The 15,452-nt window shown below is 57.8% G+C and overlaps 3 protein-coding genes across 11 annotated transcripts; 2 read left to right on the top strand and 1 right to left on the bottom strand.

Annotated features, from left to right (window-relative positions):
• Positions 1-802: 802 nt before the first annotated feature.
• On the top strand, positions 803-4,009 carry PGP (phosphoglycolate phosphatase). Of its 2 annotated transcripts, XM_033429105.2 has the most exons (3): positions 803-1,858; positions 1,958-2,088; positions 3,167-4,009. In XM_033429105.2, exons 1-3 carry the CDS (start codon positions 1,219-1,221, stop codon positions 3,179-3,181), a joined length of 786 nt encoding a protein of 261 aa, XP_033284996.1. In that variant the 5' UTR covers positions 803-1,218; the 3' UTR covers positions 3,182-4,009. The 2 variants fall into 2 exon arrangements, with proteins under 2 accessions (XP_033284996.1, XP_004270345.1); XM_004270297.3 differs by having other exon boundaries at positions 1,139-1,858; positions 1,958-4,009.
• Positions 4,010-4,159: 150 nt separating this feature from the next.
• On the top strand, positions 4,160-6,616 carry BRICD5 (BRICHOS domain containing 5). Of its 4 annotated transcripts, XM_033429116.2 has the most exons (6): positions 4,160-5,113; positions 5,257-5,406; positions 5,616-5,771; positions 5,848-5,949; positions 6,164-6,317; positions 6,422-6,616. In XM_033429116.2, the coding sequence occupies exons 1-6, from the start codon at positions 5,063-5,065 to the stop codon at positions 6,514-6,516; spliced, it is 708 nt and encodes a 235-aa protein (XP_033285007.1). In that variant the 5' UTR covers positions 4,160-5,062; the 3' UTR covers positions 6,517-6,616. The 4 variants fall into 4 exon arrangements, with proteins under 4 accessions (XP_033285007.1, XP_033285006.1, XP_033285005.1 ...); XM_033429115.2 differs by having other exon boundaries at positions 6,164-6,616; XM_033429114.2 differs by lacking the exon at positions 6,422-6,616 and having other exon boundaries at positions 4,160-4,930; positions 5,054-5,113; positions 5,848-6,307.
• On the bottom strand, positions 6,481-10,667 carry MLST8 (MTOR associated protein, LST8 homolog). Of its 5 annotated transcripts, none has more exons than XM_033429104.2 (9): positions 10,503-10,667; positions 9,779-9,951; positions 9,602-9,653; positions 9,355-9,517; positions 8,833-8,908; positions 8,598-8,750; positions 7,550-7,674; positions 7,218-7,381; positions 6,481-7,124 (listed from the first exon to the last, which is right to left on the bottom strand). In XM_033429104.2, exons 2-9 carry the CDS (start codon positions 9,905-9,907, stop codon positions 7,006-7,008), a joined length of 981 nt encoding a protein of 326 aa, XP_033284995.1. In that variant the 5' UTR covers positions 9,908-9,951; positions 10,503-10,667; the 3' UTR covers positions 6,481-7,005. The 5 variants fall into 5 exon arrangements, with proteins under 5 accessions (XP_033284995.1, XP_033284994.1, XP_049556068.1 ...); XM_033429103.2 differs by having other exon boundaries at positions 9,779-10,028; positions 10,503-10,630; XM_049700111.1 differs by having other exon boundaries at positions 9,779-9,852; positions 10,503-10,522.
• Positions 10,668-15,452: the final 4,785 nt, after the last annotated feature.

The raw sequence follows: 15,452 nt of genomic DNA, 5'->3' as shown, positions 1-15,452 counted from the left end.
TGCGTGGGGGCTTTCTCTAGTTGTGTCGAGCAGGGGCTACTCTTCATTGCGGTGCGTGGGCTTCTCATTGCGGTGGCTTCTCTTGTTGCAGAGCACAGGCTCTAGGCACGCAGGCTCCAGTAGCTGTGGCACACAGGCTGTAGAGTGCAGGCTCAGTAGTTGTGGCGCACGGGCTTAGTTGCTCTTAGGCATGTGGGATCTTCCCGGACTAGGGCTCGAACCCGTGTCCCCTGCATTGGCAGGTGGATTCTTAACCGCTGAGCCACCAGGGAAGTCCTGGGCTATGTTTACACATGCATAACAGGGATGTAAAAATTCCATCAAGCTGCACACTTAAAATTTATGCAATTTACTGTATGTTACGCCTCCATAAAAGTTAATAATACCTAATAATGATGATAATAGCGACCAATTGTTGAGTGCTTGTTCTAGGCACTACTGCCCTTCTCTTAGACCCTAAAGCCACTGTCTTGTAATTACTCGTCCACATGACCACCAAGGCACAAGGAAAGCGTTTTTGCGAACGACTGGAAATGAGAACGTGACGCTTGTTGGGAAGGAGCCTGCGGCTGGCTCTCAGGAATGGCCGTAGTCGGCCCACGCGCAGACACTGTCCGGACTGTGTCCACGGCGGAGGGCACAGCCCAGCCCCGCCCTGGCAAAGGTGCGGACGTGACTCCGGCCTAAAAGGGGACCGCGGCCCCGCCTTCTGCCGCGGTGCTACGGTGAGCCCCGCCGGCAAGATCGGAGACAAGCCAGCCAATCAGCAGCCGGCTCGGCCGGTTTGAGGGGGGGGTCACTGGATTAAGGGCCTCCGTCACCTAAGCTGACCAAGAGCCTCCAATGGGCGAGCTGCCCCGCGGCAGCCAATGAACGGCAGGCTTACGTCCTGCGCCGACTCTCCAGCTCCTCCGCTGAATTTCCGCAGTGAGCGTCCCACGCAGAATGCCGGTTGGCTCCCTGCCAGCCAGTCACCGGGGCGCCTAGGGCCTGGCAGCCAATGGCTGCCTGCCTGCCCGCGCCGGACCGTGAAGGTTGGCGCTGCGCTCCTGCAGCCCGCGGGAGGCGGGGGCGGATTGGCGCAGGCGGTGTCCAATGGGCGGCAAGTGCGAGGCGCGTGGCCAATGAGTGAGCCGGGGGCGGGGCGGGGGCGGTGGCGGGCGGCTGCGAGGAAGAGCTGGCGGTCGGTGGCGGCGGCGGCGGCGGCGGCGGCGGGCCATGGCGGAGGTGGAGGCCGGCGGCGACGAGGGCCGCTGCGTGCGGCTGAATGCCAAGCGGGCCCAGGAGCTGCTGGCCGACGTGGACACGGTGCTGTTCGACTGCGACGGCGTGCTGTGGCGCGGTGAGACGGCGGTCTCCGGCGCGCCCGAGACCCTGACGGCGCTGCGGGCCCGCGGCAAGCGCCTCGGCTTCATCACCAACAACAGCAGCAAGACCCGCGAGGCCTACGCCGAGAAGCTGCGGCGCCTGGGCTTCGGCGGCCCGACGGGGCCCGACGCCGGCAGCGAGGTCTTCGGCACGGCCTACTGTACCGCGCTCTACCTGCGCCAGCGCCTGACCGGTCTACCGACCCCCAAGGCCTACGTGCTGGGCAGCGTGGCCCTGGCCACCGAGCTGGAGGCCGTGGGCGTCTCCTGCGTGGGCGTGGGGCCCGAGCCGCTGCAGGGCGACGGCCCCAGCGCCTGGCTGGATGAGCCCCTGGAGCCTGATGTGCGCGCCGTCGTGGTGGGCTTCGACCCACACTTCAGCTACATGAAGCTCACGAAGGCTGTGCGCTACCTGCAGCAGCCCGGCTGCCTGCTCGTGGGCACCAACATGGACAACCGGCTCCCACTCGAGAACGGCCGCTTCATCGCGGGTCCGTGCGCCCCGGGGGAGGGAGGCTGGAGGGCGAGCGACGGGTCCCTCCCGGCCTCTGACCCCCGGCACTCTCCTCCTTTCCTTCTCCGCCCCGCAGGTACCGGCTGTCTGGTCCGAGCCGTGGAGATGGCCGCGCAGCGCCAAGCCGACGTCATAGGGAAGCCCAGCCGCTTCATCTTCGACTGCGTGTCCCAGGAATATGGCATCAACCCGGAGCGCACCATCATGGTGGGTGATCGCCTGGACACAGACATCCTCCTGGGCGTCACTTGTGGTCTGAAGACCATCCTGACCCTCACTGGGGTCTCCACTCTGCGGGATGTGAAGAGTAATCAGGAAAGTGACTGCCTGTCTAAGAAGAAAATGGTCCCTGACTTCTATGTTGACAGCATAGCCGACCTTTTGCCTGCCCTTCAAGGTTAAAGATTTAGTGTCTTTAATCTCCAGAATAAAAAAAAATTGAAAATCACCCAAATTAATAGGTGGGGCTTAAGCATCACTCAGCTAGGTGGCTTCAAGTTTGCTTACTTGGAGTTAAGCAAAGGTACTAGTTGTTAACCTTGTAAGTAAATGTTTGGGGGGTTGGATTTTTACAAATGCTTATATTTTAAGATGCACTTTTAAGCTTGGAGGGCATTGTGGGGGTCCTGGGCCTTAGGTGCCAATTGGTCTTGCAGTTGGGTTCAGCATATGTCTAGGATTCAGGTAACCTTGGGGCCTGCTAATGGGACTGAGGTGGGTCTAGGGGTGTCATGTATTTTATTGAAAATTTCAGGGATCTTGGGGAGGAGGGGCTGATTATTTTGACTGTTGTGAGAAACCCAGGGCCCCGTCTGTGTGGTCATCAGCAGAGGAGTCTACTGCTGCCTCAGCCCCTCACCTGCAGGTTGGGAGTGGAGAAAAGGGCTGGTCTCAGGTGGTGTCTCCCTGTCCATGGGGTGTGGGTGCTGCCCTCACCACCACCCCACACTTCCTTAAAAACCACTCTGATGTCACAATTGAGTGTATGTTCCGTTTTAGATACCCAGGGCTGCAACTCCTCATGCACGATTGTGCAGTTCTGTAAACTCAGCCTGGCTAAACCTCATCTTTTCCAAATGTGCATATAAACCCAGGTGACTTGGACTGAGCATATTGTTTGCTGAGCGCCAGGAGGGTATGAATGCCTTCGTTGAACTCTGGGCTGCCGTGCAGGGAGCTCAGAGCAGCATTGGTACCAAAAGTTTTTTTAACTTTTGAACAACTTTGTCAGGTGGTGGAATTGAACCGTAAGCGTGTCGATTAATAGCTGTGCTCTGTCTTGTAGGGAAAATCCCACTGAAGAAGTCTCCGTGCCCCGCAGCCAGCAGTATGGCCAAAGGCATGTGCTGGCTAAGGAATGCTTGTCACCCAAGGCTCCCTCTGGGTAGAGGAGGAAAGAGGTGTCCCTCAAAACAGGAAGTCGTTTTACAGAGCATCCAGTCTTTTCCTGTCTTGGTTGGGATGGGTGTCATATGTCAATGGTCCATGAGGCCACCTATTTTGACCCTGGAGTCCCTTGTCAGTTGCCATCTGGAGGACTGGAAGGGTCCACTGGCTAGCCAAGGGTTTTTGGCAGGGGGCCGTGCTTTTTCTGCCTGTTCCCTAAGTTGCTGACCGTTGAGAATAGGCCTGATAAGCAGACTCTCTGGCCGCACTTGTAGGGTAGGGCCTGGGAAGCTGTTCCTTTTGGCCGACTCCTTCCTGGCGCCTCGCCCTGCACCCAGTGGCATCTGCCCAGATCCTGTGACTTTTCTCCTAGCCCCAGGGTCACAGTGCTCCTTCATTAACTCTCGTAAGAGTGCTCAGAGCAATAAAGGGTGTCCTGAGCCTCCAGCTCCCCCCAGGCCTGGGTGTCTGGGGTTCGGACTCTGCCGTGGGCAACACGAGGGCAGCGGGCGCCTGTGAGGTTGGTGGTGCTGACGTTGGCTCTGCGAGGTCGGCTCAAGGTGGGTCAGGATATTGAGCAGGCCTGTCAGGGCGTTGTCACCCACACCAGGAACACGCGGCAGGTGCAGCAGCCAGCAACACCTCCCTTTTCTGCTGGGCGGCGGCCCGGGAGCCCTGTGCATCATGTCTACACCCCATTGCACTGTGTGAACCCAAAGGTATATTAAACTCTCAAACCCCAGCTGACTCTGGTGTTCCTCGCTCTCGCCTAGACAGCAGCCTTCACACAGGGTGCAGCTGTCTCACCACAGCTGGGCAGTGGAAAGGGCAGCAGGGCCGGGTACATTCAGTACAAGGCCATTCTGGGATTCCAATTCCAGAGTTGGGACGCTGACCACAGCAACTCCACCCCATTTCAGGCCCACTGCAGGGAGTCAGGTTCTGAAGAATCAGGAAAAACAAGGGACAAAGAAAGTATGAAAGGGCCATGGGGTGAAGCCGGTTAAGGAATGCACTTCCTGAAAGCTGCCAGTGCTGAGGGCCAGTAACTGTTGGGATCCACAGCATCAAGCAGCTAGAAATGCGCGGCACCAGTCAGAGAAAGCCACGCTGGGCAGGGCAGGGGTCAGTGGACATGAGGCTGACCTAACCATCCTGGGGCGTGCAGGAGATTTCAGGAAGCTGTCCTCACCGCAGTGGAGCCTCCTGGAAGCCATCCTGGTCTCAGGCAGGCACCTACCTGGGGGGGGTGCCCTGTGTTGGTGGGGGCTGGGAAGCAGCTGGGAGCAGCTGGGGTGCATGGGGAGGAAAGGGAAGTGGCACAGAGTCCCATGCCTGTCATTCATGAAACAGGCACTTGTTAATGGTCTGCTGCGTGCCAGGCCCTGTACCCAGTCCTGGGAGTGTAGAGGTAACCCGAGAGACTAGAAACAGGCTTCTTTAGGAAAAATTAAATCTGTCCCCAACTAGACTCCCTATATAAAGTCGGCCAGGCCTCAGCTGCTCTCTGTGCCAGCCGCTGGGTCCTGACTTCCACAGTGGCCACGCTCTCATGACCTCCCGTGACCATGTGTGCTCTGGTCTGCGCAGGCCAGGTGTTGGGAGAGCCAGGCACAGTGACGAGCAGCCTCCCCAGGTGACCTGTCTCTGACCCGGATATCAGGTAGCTGGGCTGGGGAGGAGGCAGGGGGGTCAGGAGGGGAAGGGGCCAGGTCGATAGTTTGACTCATCGGAGGTGTCCTGAGGTTTCCCGGGCTGCAGCAGACAATCAGCACATTGTCACCAGGGCTGCATCATGGAGCAGGGGAGCTGCCGGGCCGAGAGACCCGGGTCTGGACCTGTCGGGGTGAGTGCCTCCCACCACTCGGTGCCCTCTCCTTGGACAAAGACCCAGGGCCTGTCCTGCAGGGGCAGGAGAAGCGTCCACCTCCCATACCTCCTCAGCCCCTTCCTTCCCTGAGCCAGCCTGTTGCCTGGTCTCTACTCCAGGCCCCACTGACTGCAATGTACCTCCACGTGAAGACCAAGCCCTGCCACGGGGGCTGGAGAGCTCCTGGCCTCCTACTGCTGCTGCTGGCACTGGCCACCGCTGGGGCTGTGGCTGGAGGGCTTCTTGGCTTCGCTCACAGCCCTCTCAAGGTGAGGCCCCCTCAGGACCCGGGCAGGGCACAGACAGTGGGGAGGAGGAGGAGAGACCAGCATAGCCCACACTTCCAGTGGAGCCAGGGCTCGGAGCAGACAGCAGGAGGACCAGAGGGGTGGCGGGGTTAGAAGCCTCGCAGCAGGGCTGGGGGAGTGTTGAGGTCTGCTCCAGCCTGGCCAGCTGAGCTCCTGCTTCCCACTCTTAGCCACTGCTGCAGACGCTCCGTCTGACCCTCCCGAGCCCCAGGGTACCCTGGTCCAACCAAACCGAACAGGTGGACGTGGCCCAGAACGTGGCAACCATCAGGGTGACTCCAGCTCAGAGCAACCGCAGCTGGGCAGTGCTGTTCGACGGGCAGAGCGTGAGTGGCCTGGGGAGGGGGGTGGGGGCGGGGGTGGATGTTCAGGTGGCCCTGCCTCACCTGCCTGCCTTCCCAGGGTTGTGTCTGTTACCGTCCCTCAGAGCACCGGGCCTGCTTCCTCCGCCTGATGGAACCCCGAGACCGCGAGACCCTGCAGCTGCTGGTGAACACCTCTTGGGTAAGGAGCCTCCAGCCAGGGGCCAGACAAAGGGTCCTGTGTGTGGTCTGGGCCTGGGGCAGGATGGGGCTCCAGTTTCAGGGGAACAGAAGCTCTATCTTCCTTTGGTTGAGGCTGCTGACAAGAGCCAGGGCAGGGCTGGCACAATGCCAGCATGTCCAGGGACATGTGGGCCCAACCCAGCCAGGGGCAGTGCGAGTGTCCTTCTCTGCAGCCCCAAGGGACTCGCAGCCCCAGCCAGGACACCCACTATGCCCAGGAGCTGCTGGCAGTGCTTGGGAGCCGTGAGGTGGACCCTGCCCAGGTGGGGGCTTCTGTGCGGAAGCTTTGTGCAAAGACCCCCATTTACTGGGCCCGACGAGCAGAGAGTGAGTTGGGGCAGGCTGTGCGGAGGGGCCTGGGCTCCCGCAGGACAGTCGGTGGTGGGGTGGGGAAGGAGTCCTTTAGGGATCATGGAGGCCCCTCCCCCCAGGGCCCCAGAGGCAGCGGCTGATCTACCTATGCATCGACATCTGCTTCCCAAGCAACATCTGCATGTCCGTCTGCTTTTATTACCTCCCGGACTAAGCCCTTGCAGCGCAGCCCCTCAGGCCAGCCAGCTGGCTGGCGCGATCACCAGTCCATGGAGGGTAGCCGCTGGCGGGGCTAATAAACAACTCCACCTGGCCATGACGGTGTCCTCTGTGGCCTCGGGACACGAAACAGTGGCAGGGAGGGGAAGGAGGAGGCACTGGCTTGGGGATGGGCACCAGCCTCGGATCCCCCTCAGCGGCTCTAGGCCCTGTGGGTCCAGAATTTCTGAAGGGAATGCAAGCTGCCTAGGGTGGGCCTCCTGAGCCTCCTCACATCCATGTAAGCAGCCGGGGCTGAGAGAGTCCCAGGATGGACCAGCCTGGCCAGTCTAGTCTGGCCAGGGACCAGGGTAGGTCAGTCAGGTCCAGCGAGCCTAGGATGGTAGAGACCAGCCATGGGGTGTCACTCTGATCTGGGCAGCTGGACAGACACATGCAGCTGGTGCCGCCTGGACAGCTGCCTGCAATCCTGAGGGGACACAGGTTAGCCCAGCACACTGTCGTTGAAGGCCAAGCAGACAACAGCTTTCTGGTGGCCGCCGTACTCTCTCTTGATCTCTCCCGTCTCCACGCACCAGAGCCGGGCCAGGTTGTCAGAGGAAGCTGCAGGGAGGGAGAGCGTGGGTGGCGGCTCAGAGTGCAGCCCCAGGCCGGGCCAACGGGTGCGGGGAGGCACGGCAGGCAGGCGGGGCTCACCGGTGACTATGTACTGCGAGTCCCCCGAGAAGGCGCAGCCCCACATCCAGCCTCGGGATGACTCTCCAGGGTTGCTGCTCTTGATGCTCAGCTCCGTCATCAGGGAGAAGTTGGACGTCCTCCAAATCTTGCATGTCTGGTCGGCCGAGCAGGTGGCGAGGAGCCTGGGGGTGGGTGTGAGCGTGGCAGGGGTGTCATCAACGGCCACTCCCATCCTGTACCCCCTTGCCGTCCTCCAAGCAGGCCCAACGCATTAGGCCCTCAGCCCCAGGCACACTGCTTCCTCCCCGCAGCCATGCAAGGGCTCCCGGCCCCCCAGGCCCTGCACACACGTGGAGTCTGGGCTGAAGCGGCACTGCAGGGCGTAGCGGGTGTGTGCTGGGATCTTGGTCTTGGGGATGAGCTGTGTCACCTCGTCACCAATGCCCCCAGTCAGGTTCCAGACATAGCAGTTCCCCTGTGGTGTAGGAGGGAAGTCACGGGAGGCCCGGAGCCTCCGGTCTGACAGGTGGGGAAGGATGCCCTGGCAGCAAGACCTAGATCCAGGGGCTGCCATCCAACATTGTGGCTGTGCACAAGGATCTGGGGGCCAGGGGACATGTGACAGGCACATCTGGCCCTGCCTGCAAGGAGCACCTGGGTGACCTGGCCCCAACCAAGGGCCATCCATACCTGATGAGCTGAGGGCAGGAGGCCATGCCTGGCCTTCCTGAAGGATGCCGCTGGCCAACAAGAATGTGAAGAACAAGATGAGAGGAGAGCACCCAGATAGAGGGAACAGCAGGGCAAAGGCTTGGAAGTGGGCGGTCTGGGGATGTCGGGAACAACTGATTTGCTGAGACTGAATGGACGTTAAAGGAAGAAAATGAGGCTGGATAGGAGTCCAGGGGTCAAATCACAGTGTCCTGAGGCCCTGGTAAGGAGCCTAGGGCATCTTGCAGTTCACCCAGGGAAGGATGCAGTCAGGCTGGTACTGCTGAAGGATGCTCTGGCAGTCGAGGGAAAATGGGTTAGGGGCAGGGGGAGGTCACAGAGGAAGGAAGGAGGTCAGAGAGGCTGCAATCACTGTCGGGAGAGACGAGGGAAACTTGGATCAGGAGGAGACAGGGAGGAGAAAGAAACGGACAACTGGAAAGACTCTGGAGATGGAGGTGACTGGACTGCTGGGTGGGCTATGGCAGGTAGCGAGAGGTAGCATCAGGAGTGACACCCAGGTTTCTGGCTTTGGTGGCTGGGTCAGAGCTGAAGCCCAGGACGGGGAAGCAGGACTGTGGGGGGAGGGGAGGGGCCAGAGGGACATCTGGGGAATAAGCCCACCTTCAGGGAATAAGGGAGGTAAGGGGCTGGGAGCTGAGCTGCACACCCGTCCCTGGGACTCACAGTGCTATTGACCGCGGCCATGTAGCTAGCATCCGGGTCGATGTGGGCCGATGTGATAGAGACCTCAGGCTCCGGGATCAGCTGCTCGTTGTGGTCAGTTTTCAAGTCCCAGATGTGGATGGCGCCACTCTGGTCACCCACAATGAGTTCTGCCTGAGGTGCAGGGGATGTGAGGTGGGGCAGGACCCCTGCCCTCCAAAGCCCCAGGGTGCCCAGCCCTGTGCTTCCCCCTCACCTGGTTGGGGTGCAGGCACACACAGTTAATGGGCGCATTCACCTGGAAGATCCGCTGACACTGCAGGTTCCGGGACCTTCGAGGTGGGGGACACACTCTGTCTATAGTGGATGCCATTGGTACTCCACCGAAAGGCCCTTTCCCTGGCTACTTATCTTGTCTCTCTACGATGGGAGCTATCCCATAGGAAATACTTGGGCGGTTTGGCCCTCCCCAGGGGCAGCTTGAAGCCAATAACTGACTCAGAGGGGCATAAAGGGTGGCCCCTTGCCTCAAGGCGGGGCTCATTGTTTGATGCAGTTCATTCCAGAGCTGCCTATTGGATCAGGCTGAGGCTCTGCTTGTCTCTGTGGGTCTTCATCCCTGCCCTATCTTTCCTCACTTGGCCCTCAGTAAGTCACCTGCACAGAAAACCCCGTCTCAGCCTCTGCTTGGAGGGGACATGACCTAAGACAGTCTCCCAGCCTGGCCCTCACCCCCACACACCCAGGCAGCAGACCCCTCCTGCCCAGTACCCCACACCTGAGGTCCCAGATCCGGGCAGTGCAGTCCTCCCCACCAGTGTACATCCAGCGGCCGTCCTCGTGGAAGCCCACAGATGCGATGTTCTTGTTGACCCCATCATAGCTGATGATGGGGTTGGGGTTATTGGAGTTGAGATCATACATGCGAATGTGCTGGTAACCTAGGGGCACAGGCCAAACTGAAGTGTGGCTGCGCCTAGATGGACCTATGAGAAATCAGGGGTTGGGGTCGAGAGTACAGGTACCTGCAGCAGCAATCATGCTGCGGTCAGGTGTGATCTCCAGCGCGTTCACCTGCTAGGTCTGTTAAGGAAGATGACAAACAGAGCCCATCCTTCCCACCGGAGGCCTTTGCCCAGACTGTTATCCCTACCAGGCATCCTGCCCAGCACCACCTGCCCCAATTCCACAGTGGAGGATACGGAGTCCTGGTGCTGCACCGTTCGCGTACAGATCCCGCTGTGGGCCTGCCAGAACCGCACCGTGTGGTCATAGCCTGCAGTGGCCAAGATGACGGGGTCACTGCCCACCGTACCTGGAGACGTGTTCATGGTGTGGCTGCTTGAAAGACTCGGATCTACACAGGGCCCTAGTTCTGACCGGCAGGAGTCAGAGATCAGAGCATCCGGAGAAGAGAGAGGAGTGCAGTGTTTAGGGAATACTCTCTATGTCCTAAATAGATTACAACAGATTACTCGGTGCTAAAAAATAAAATCATCCCCATTTTAGATGTGGGGAAACTGAGGCTCAGAGAGGTTCAGGGATACGCGTGACACCCGGCGAAGGACAGCGCCGAGCTCCAAGGCGCATGCTCCGTTCCCCGTCCCAAGAACCCTGCCGGAATGCCACCCTACCCGCGGCCGGCAGGGGACAGTCACGTCCGGGGCGCCACTCCGCCGCAGGGCCGGGCAGCGCATGCGCAGCGAAGCGGGCAGGCCGGAGGGAAAAGCCTGAATGCTACGGCTGCGCATGCGTAGCAGGCCGGTGGCTGGACCTGATGGGCGGGGGCGCTTTCTGGCTGGACCCTCGAGCTTCCCGGTGCTCCGTCGACCACCCTGACTCCGTCCCGCTGAGCCAGCTTCCCCCGGGCGCGCTCTCCCGGCCACTGAAAGCCGCTTTCCAGCCCTCGCCCCGCGGCCTCCGTACCTTACTTGCTGCTCTGCGTTCCGCCGCGGTCCAGGACGCCTAGCGGAGCCGGAGCAAGTCGATAGAGGCCGAGGCTGAGCGTAGAGTTATCGATGGGCCATTAGGGCGACACCAAGGGGCGTAAGGGGAGCAGGCACGGGGGACGAGACTAGAGTTCTGGGGCAGGGGCTCCTCAATACGGGCCTCTGCGGTATCGGGCGGCGCCGGTGGACGAAGCAGCGACCCCAGCCTTCTCCCCACTCGGGCACCTCACCCTTCTGAGACCCATTCTCCAGGCCGGGTTGCACCATCGACTCCCTCCCATCCATCCCCTGATTCCCACGCGGGGCTAGGATTCCTAGGTAAATTACAGGACATCCAGTTGCATTTGAATTCAGATAAACAACATGTTTTGTTTTGCTAAGTATAAGTATATCCCAAATGTTTCATGGGATATACTTATACTAAAAAGTTCTTCGTCGCCTAGGTGAAATTCAAGTGTAGCTAGTTGTCCTGTGGTTTTATTTGCTAGATCAGGCAACCCTACTCTGGTCCCTTTCAGGACTGTCCAGCCAGGGTCTGACCCTCGGGTCCCCTCACTAATCCCAGTGACCCCTCAAAAACTGGGGTCCCTCTTGCTGCTTTTTCCATCCAGCCTTCCCACACTCTACACACGTGGCCTCATCCTCGAAAGAGTCCTTGAGACAGGCTCTCCCATGGTTTCTTCCCACCATGCTTAAAAATGCAGCTCCACCCCCCCTTCCTTCCTCAGGCCCCTTGATCAAGGCCATGTCCCCTGCCTATCCACCCAGGCCCTGGGTCCCGGGAACCTTCTTTCCTGTACCTTCCCCACCTCCCCTCTTTCCTTCCCCTCAGCATTTCAACACCATAAAACAACTCAAAACTCTTTCCAGCCTGCTCTCTTTCAAAGATCTGTTCTCACTTCTCACTCACTGCTTGACCCTGTCATGTCTTTTACTCCCAGCTCTCCAGTGAAAATTTCACGAGGTCCCTGGCCATCTCACATTGCCAGACCCAGTGGATACTTTTCCTTCTGCATCTCGCCACATCTGTCTGCACAGTGGCTGACAGCACTGCTCCTAGAAAACTCCCGTGACCGCCACCCAGCTTCTTGCCCTGCACTCAGCCTCTTACTCTGCCTTCCCCTAAAGGCTGGTGGCCTCCAGAGTTCCTGTCTCCACACTATCCCTGGGGGCTCTTGCCCACTCTTCAGGGCTTTCAGTACCATCCCTGGTCCGGGGCCTTTCCACCCTGTGTCCAGCTCACATCCGGCTCCCTGTTTGACATTTTCCATTGAAGGCCCCATGGACACCACTTTCCACGGCCAAGACAGTTCATGATCGACCTGCCCCCAAAGGCTTCCCCTTCTGTGTGCAGTGCCCACCCATGTATGACAGTGAGGCAAGATGGGCCACCACTCCCTCTCCTGGAACAGCCTCCCCACACCCACTCCTGCCCCCTCCAGGCTGTCCTTCACATTACAGAGTGGTCTTCTAAAAACTTAAGTCTGACCCCTGTTAGAAGCCTGCAGGGGTCCCCCGTTACCCTCCAGACTCCTGGGCCCAGCCCCTGCCAACCCTGCGGCTTCTCCTTCTCTCCACTACACAAGCCATGAGTGAACAACAGTCTCAGAATTCACTACACCCTCTCTTTGAATGCTTGCCCACACCTAGGATGCTTCACCTCTACCTCTTCAACTGCTGAACTGTTTTTTTCAGGACTTTTCATAGCATTTTGAGAGCTTATTCTGTGTGGGGGGCTATACTGGGTGTTTTGTTTTAATTGAGGTGAAATTCACATTACATGAAAGTAACCATTTTTAACTGAACAATTCAGTGGCACTTAGTACCTTCACAGTTGTGCAAACACCACTTCTATCTAGTTTCAGAACATTTCCATCATCCCCAAAGAACCCCATCTCCCCCACCGCCAGTTAAGCACTCACTCGCCATCCCCCCACCCCACCTCCCCTCAGCCCCTGGCAACCAGTAATCTGCTTTCTGTCTCTATGGATTTACCTCTTCTGGACATTTCATATAAATGAAATCCTACAACAGACCTTTTGTGTCTGGCTTTTTTCACTGGGCATAACATTTTCAAGGTTCATCCAGGTTGTAGCCTGTGTCAGTACTTCATTCCTTTTTATGGCTGAATAATATTCCATTGTGTGGATGGACCCCATTTTATTTATCCATTCATCTGTTCATTGATGGAAACTTGAGTTGTTTCCACTTCTTAGCTATTACAAATGAAATTTTCTGTACAAGTATCTCTTTGAGTACACGTTTTAATTTTTCTTGGGTATATACTAGGAGTGGAATTGCTGCATCGTGTGGTAATTCCATGTTTAACTTTTCGAGGAACCGCCAAACTATGCTGAGCGTTTTACCCACATTCTGCATTGGGTCCTCACAATAACCTTGCCAAGGAGGAACCACCCCCTATTTTGGAGGCGAGAAAACTGAGGCTCAGAGAAGTAGAGTCATGTATCCAAGGGCACGTGGCTAGAACATGGCAGAACCCATCCTGCTGGGCTCATCCCTCCCCTGATCTCCCCCCTTCTGGCTGAGGTGACTACTTCCCAGGCAACCTCCGCACCTCATACATCCTCTTCATCTTCCTCTCTACGTAGAGGAGCTCCCCAGGGCAGCTCCACCAGGCTCAGAGGCAGCTCTGGGGAGTGGCAGATGGATATGTGGGCTTGGAAGCCTGGGAGAGGAAGAGCCCTGTGAACCCTAGCACCTGAAGGATGTCCGGAGCAGGATAAACCCTGAGAGCCTGAGAGCGGGAAAGAGAGGTGAGAGCAAAGGAGGTCTGGAAGACTCAGCCAGATGTCTGTGGGGTATCTGTGGCCCAGGGGGGCAAGTCCTGAGCTGTCTGCCTTTTTGTGGGGACTCTGGGTGGAGGGCTGCACATGTCCCATGCCTATGGGTAACTGAGAGACCAGGCCAGGCTCCATGCCCAGCCTGAGCAGCCCCAGCATCTCTGCTGGGCAGGAAGGGGAGATAGGACCCATGGTTGTTGATCCCTTCTTATGTACCAAGCATCAGCTGAGCACTTTACAGAGGTGGCATCTTTGAGAAGATGGAAACCTTGGCAGCTATCATGCTTCATGCTCCCAGCAGCCCGTGAGGAGGGTACATTCGTCATCCCCAGTTTATACTTAAGGGGCTGGGCATCAGGGCTCTGGGGGTCTGGGAGGGGTACCAGGGAGTCCCTGAGCGGGCGCACAGCTGGTGGACAGGAGCAGGGGTTGCGCTGCTGCCAGGGGAAGGGGGAGGTTGCCGTGCAGCTGGGAAGGGGGCCAGCCCAGGCTGCAGTGAAGCAGCAGCCAGCTCTACTCCAGGCTGAGCCTCAGCAATTCTGCTGGCTCAGCGGCCCCTCCTCCTGGGATCGTCCTCGGAGGTCTGACTTCCTGGAGGGCTGCCCAAGTCCCACGCCTCTGCATCCTCATACCCCCAGCCAGAGTAGATGGCCTGCTGTGCTGCCCCCGTCCCCAGGCTGGGGGGACCCCAGGAAGATTCACATCTCTGTTTCCAGAGGGACCCTCCCATCAGCCTTGGACTGCAGGCAGAGCTGCTGACCCATTTTCCAGATGAGGCAGCTGAGCTTAGGGAGCTTGTCCCAGGTTCACTGGGCTGGTGGGTAGCGGATCTAGAATTCCTGACTCCTCCTAGGGCGTTAGCTTCACTTACCAGGATGAATCTAGTAGACTCTGTACAGCTTTCTTCCCAGGTCTGTCCTCCAGAAGGTGGACCACACAGCAAGTTGCCCAAGCCTAGGTCTGAGGAGTGACTAAGGGCTACCTGTTTGTTGGGTAGAGTTGGAGCTGGAGCTGGAAGTGGGCAGAGAACGGAGGTGAGGCAGCTGGAGGCAGGGGCCAATTCATTTCCCAGAGCTATGCGATAATTCGCAACTAGAACTTGGCCTTTCAGTTCATGATGAAGGTGTATTTGTCAAGGTAGGATGACAGAATATATTTTATTTAATACATTATTAGCATGATTTATAACATTTGAATAACATTTGAATACTTAGACATTTGGTGTGTGGGCCTCTGTTTGTACTCTTGCCCCAGCCCTGAAAATGTTAGGCTCAGGCCAGAGTGGTTTGCCTTAGCTAGCCAAAACATGAAAATAATGTAGTGTTTCCTGTGTGCTAGGCACACTGCTTGGCTCTGCAGACACGAAGATGAATAAAATGCAACTGCTACCCAGATGGCCCAGGTAGGAAGGCCCAAGAATATCACAATATCACAATATCCACAGAAGCTATTTGCTGAGAACTTACTAAGTTCTGTGAGGTGCTTTATGAATAGCATCACAGTTAATCCTCAAATAATCTACTGAGAGGTATCATTCCCCCATTTTATGGAGGGGGAACTGAGACTCAGAAAGACAAAGTGACTGGAAAAACAAACCTGGTAAGAGGCAGATCTGGGACAAATGAAGAGGCCGATGTGGGTTCAAATCTCAGACTCATGACCTGGAGACTCTGGGACCTCAGGTGAGTCACTTGGCTTTTCTGAGCCTCACTTTCTTCATTTGTAAAAAGGGCACAGTAAGTCCAAGCTCATCTATGAAGTGACCAGCATGGTGCCTGACCCAGCAGGTGCCCAGGAATTGGTCACCATAAAGGGTGGGGGGAAGGGCCCTTGTGTTTAGGGACCCCTGTGGGAGCCCAGCACAGTGGGAGGCATAGGCTTGCTCCCTAAATTTCACAGAAGAGTCCACGGAGGGGACTGACCAGCTGTCCAGATCAGGGACTCCCAGTGCCTGCTGCTTGCCCTCCTCCACACTCTGGCCACCTTCTTCCTGGACCAGCTTGATGGCCTGGGCCATAGGGAGATGGAGGGGTGTCCAGCCATCATATGTGTGAACCTTCCCAAGGTTCTAACAACTTTGCCTGGTTGGGGTGATGATATGCCCCTCCCTGCAAATGAGGAAACTG

The sequence above is a fragment of the Orcinus orca genome, chromosome 16 (genome assembly GCF_937001465.1).
Source record: "Orcinus orca chromosome 16, mOrcOrc1.1, whole genome shotgun sequence".
Taxonomy (NCBI): Eukaryota; Metazoa; Chordata; class Mammalia; order Artiodactyla; family Delphinidae; genus Orcinus; species Orcinus orca.
This window is presented reverse-complemented; position numbering and strand designations above follow the sequence as displayed.